This window comes from Glycine soja, chromosome 7 (genome assembly GCF_004193775.1).
Source record: "Glycine soja cultivar W05 chromosome 7, ASM419377v2, whole genome shotgun sequence".
Taxonomy (NCBI): domain Eukaryota; kingdom Viridiplantae; phylum Streptophyta; class Magnoliopsida; order Fabales; family Fabaceae; genus Glycine; species Glycine soja.
In genome coordinates this window covers 40982185-40986518 of record NC_041008.1, presented here as the reverse complement: position 1 = coordinate 40986518, position 4334 = coordinate 40982185, and the positions used below count along the sequence as shown (strand labels likewise).

The following is a 4334-nucleotide window of genomic DNA, read 5'->3' as shown; positions in this document are numbered from 1 at the left end:
TTCATTATACCACATTTTTGCATTACAATGTCTACATTGCATTAGCTGGTCACCAAGATCAAAATACTCTAAAATGATTAAATTAGGTATGAGGCCATAATGGTAACCATCGATAATATTTTAACAGGAACATCTAAATTACATATCAGAACATGAACTGGTGGCCAACATCAAAATACTAAAAAATGACACTTGTTATGTTATTTTTTTAACTAAAGGAATTGTATCATACATTTACCTCCTATGTTAGTTGCAGAATCATTATATGAGGATTCACACTTTCCATATCCAACTAAAGAAATAGTATCAGATTCTACAAAAATTGCAGTTAGATATGATAATTAGAATTGAAGTAAAAAAATCAATGAAGGAGATTCTTAATAGTACCTTCTGTTGATTTAGAATTGTCATTCTGTGATGAATCGGAAACATTCACTTCAAAGTAGAAGAAAATTGAGAGAAACAGAAAATCATGATAATTATTCAAACGGAATAATAAAGTGACATGCATTACTATAATGTTACATCATACTTGCAGATTTCTTACCTTTTGATAACAAATGATCTATGGATATTGTATCAACCTAATTAACTAATATGAGCTGAATATAAAAATATCAAAATGCTATCCTTGATTGCTTACAATGATCTTCAGTATGGTGGGAAGGCTGATTAACAGTTTCATGGACACTATTCTGAGCATTAGCATGCAGCTTTTGCTGTCTAATACGCTTTCTGTTGATTCTGCCTTTTGCTGAATCAGACTTGTTTATATATCTATGATTTTCCATGTTGTTGATGCCTATAGCTGATGATACTGCAGTTAATATTTGGACAATGGACTGTTCTTGGAATGGATAATTATATTGTAAACTCAAATTCTAAAAGAGAGGAACAAACATTGAGGATTGCTCACCATATTTCAGTTTAACTTTTCTGTGTGAAACCTTCTTGAAATAGGCTATGTTATGGTTAACTATTTCTCAAAAAGAAATCAATAGACATCGAGGATGAATGAAACACTAACAAAAGGGCCTCAAAACACATTTGAAGATTGACAGCTGGTAAAATGAGCATACTTTTATTCAAATTATTATGACACATGTACGTATAGGCATGGGTTGGTAATATCAATAAGATAGTTGATATCAAGTATGTTGTGAGTGACAGAAGTAGCCTCTATTGATTGATAAAACATTTATCGTCCCCTTTTTTAAAGCCATATTCAGTGGAATTAGGAAAAAGCGTACGAAATAACATAGCCGATACGTTAAATCAGTTTATGTTTCTTCCTATTGATATCTCCAACCACATACCAGATTTTGTTCCATGCATATTATGAATTAACTTAAGCTTATTCTATTGAGCTCGTCACAGGCTTTGGCCAAATTTGGCAATAAAAACATTTAGTCAGTTAAACATCGAATTACATGCACATTCTTTAGTTACCATGGAATAAATCATGATTTTTTTTAATATAATACAACATTCTACTGAGCCTCTTTTTTTAATAATAATTAATCGTAATTTCCCTTGGAAAATTAACATATGTCAATATTGTTCAAAAGATTTAAACAGAATGTCAGATAGTAATAACACATGCCAATATTAGCCTAATGTTTGACAGGGTTACACAGCAAAATAAACCAAAGAAGAGACTTCTATTACAATTTTCAAATAATAACCAAAATCAAAAAGAGTGTTTGCTGCTTCTAAGGAACAAAATCTATTCGATTTGCTCATGTTTCCCTAATTTGTTGGACGATAGCTGAGCAGGTGAAATCTGGGAGCTTCTTGCTTCATCGTCACATTCATCAGATGGTTGTCGCTTTGTCGATGTCAAGGAGAGCCCAATAAGTGGATCATGGTCTGCTGTCATAGACATGGATTGCTGGATACAACAAACAACAACAATAAGTTCATGCCAAACCTGAAGTTGGTGCAAATGTTTGTGGAAATTCTTGATCCCATTGGACCATCTTTATGTATGTGCATTAGAATTCTGGTTCATATACAAAAAACAAATATGATATTGCAAACAGAGGCCAATATTGAAAACTTACAGATGCATGTTGGGCAGGATCATTGGAGCCAAGCATTGTAACTTTAATCTTTGAACATGTCTACATAAGATATTGATTGACACCAACACAATCCATGCAAAACAAATTAGCATATGGATAACATATAGATATAACAATTATTGGTCAAGTTAACTCAATAAAACAGCACCTTAGCATTAGGCAACATGTTGAGTACGTCGCTAATTAAAGTTAAGTCACTTGAGCATTTCAAAACAGCTGAATTTTTATACTTTGGCTGGACTTTGATTTTAAAGGCAAGTACATTACTCGAGATTCAAAATTTATGTTTGAAAATGCAGGCACCCACTGCTATTTTGAGACTATTTACTTCATCAGCTGATTGTCCAATCAATTCAGTGCATTCACGGTCCCAGAGGAGGAATCTTGCGTTTTCATTATGTTTGCAAACATATATAATAGTGTTAAAATCAAAGATAAATATGGTGGTACAAAAATTGGAAAAGGGATAGAACGACCTAAGCACAGCTCGATCATTATGTTTTCCACATGCGCATGCGAACGGTTCTGTGTACTCATCTATTTTTTGTGGCACTGAATGCAAGCTGGATAACACCATGAATGATTGTCCATAACAATACTCGTGATTGTCCCAACAGTAACACAAACAAATTCCTATGGAAAATAACACAGGCATAAAATTTTGTAGGAGGTAGCCAAGGAAGCAATAAACAATTAAACATAAATAACATAATTACTTCAAAAATGTTGTTTATCTCAGAAATGGTCTTTGCCTCAAACTTGGAAATAAATGTTTCCTTTGATGATAATTTAGCAGAACCTGAAAGCTATGAGCTCCCTTGCGAACGACGTGTCAAAACCGGTCGTACCTCAATGCCCAATTCTAAAAGCCTATACATACTGAATCAATGCCAGAGCCAAGGGAAAAAACAGTAAACATATATTAACAACAACATGAGCAAAATACCTCTGATTGAATTCTTGGATTGGTGCCACTTGCTGATTAATAGCCAACTTAGAAGCCTTCAAAGAATTGCTAACTGAGGATGGATAGGATCCTGCACCAATCAAAAATAGAAGCATAAGTTGGATGTGATGAAGATGAAAAACAACAAACTATATATGATAGTATACCCTGGCCTTCCTTAATTCTGGCATTGGTCAACAACACAATAATGGGGCTTTCACTCTCATGCTCATCTAAATATTCCAAAAATTGAAGGCAATAATCGTCCCGTAAAGTGCAAGACAACAATTGGTTACTAATGAAAAAAAATGATCATATAACCATCAGTTAACAGTCATACAATCATGCAAATAACTTTAAAAAACAATTTAATAAAATGTATATAACCATGAATAAGTCATAGAATATATTGGACATTTACCTCAACTCCATAAGTTTAAAAACAACCTTTTTACTTCTCAATGAAACATGGCGAAAGACAACCTCATCAACCACACCAATGATGTCTAAAAAATGTAGAATAAATAAGAAACGGAATTTAAAAAAGACAAACGCTGCTTACAAAATCAGTGGTGTAAATCTGGCTTGGCTCACCAACCAATAGGCCAGGTTGTAACTGGCCAACAATGACATCGCAAAATTCTACAAATCTATATTTTTTAAAAGGAAGACCATCCAATTCACACTGCCTAACAACGGTAACTCCAATAAATGTCAATTTATATGCATGATCACAAACTCTGTATTGCCCATCATTCTTGTTGACCCTAAAATTGTGCATGACATAAGTGCAATTTTCCTTCAAGTCCATTTTTCATGTCTTTAACTGGTCTTGCTTACAGACCACATGGATTTCATCACCCTGAGCATAGGAAAAATATGTAAGTAACAAGTACAAAGGCAGACAAATCGTAAAAACTAAAAACACAAATTGAAAGCATACATCGAAGTCAATGATAACCATCTCAGCTAGTTCGGACTTGTCTGGTGTCCCAACAAACCAAAGATCAGTGATCCTCACAGCAAGTTTAAGAGTTTCTTTTGATCCATCAATGGTCTTGATCTTGTCAAGAATACGTGCCATGAGTCTGAACAAAAACTCGAAAACATGCATAGATATTGAAACCACAAAACAACCACATAACGTGACAACAACAACAAACACAATGTTATTTATTGAAAAAACAACAGTTTAGCTGACCTGATTTTTTATTTTTTTTGCTCCTGCCTAAATGACAGCCAACACCAACATCGAAAAGGAAGAACAATATATGGTATCTATGACACACAAAACATTTCAGCCA

General features: G+C 33.7%; 1 protein-coding gene across 1 annotated transcript; it reads right to left on the bottom strand.

Annotated features, from left to right (window-relative positions):
* Positions 1-1726: 1726 nt before the first annotated feature.
* Positions 1727-3841, bottom strand: LOC114420695. Its single transcript, XM_028386523.1, has 7 exons — positions 3625-3841; positions 3452-3536; positions 3198-3325; positions 3031-3121; positions 2933-2963; positions 2064-2123; positions 1727-1891 (listed from the first exon to the last, which is right to left on the bottom strand). The coding sequence occupies exons 1-7, from the start codon at positions 3839-3841 to the stop codon at positions 1727-1729; spliced, it is 777 nt and encodes a 258-aa protein (XP_028242324.1).
* Positions 3842-4334: the final 493 nt, after the last annotated feature.

Coding starts and splice junctions, on each gene's coding strand:
- LOC114420695 (XM_028386523.1), bottom strand. CDS start 3,841: ATGGACTTGAAGGAAAATTGCACTTATGTCATGCACAATTTTAGGGTC. Junction 3,326..3,451: donor TTTAAACTTATGGAGTTGAG/GTAAATGTCCAA, acceptor TTTTTTCATTAG/TAACCAATTGTTGTCTTGCA. Junction 2,124..2,932: donor TTTTAGAATTGGGCATTGAG/GTACGACCGGTT, acceptor TATCTTATGTAG/ACATGTTCAAAGATTAAAGT.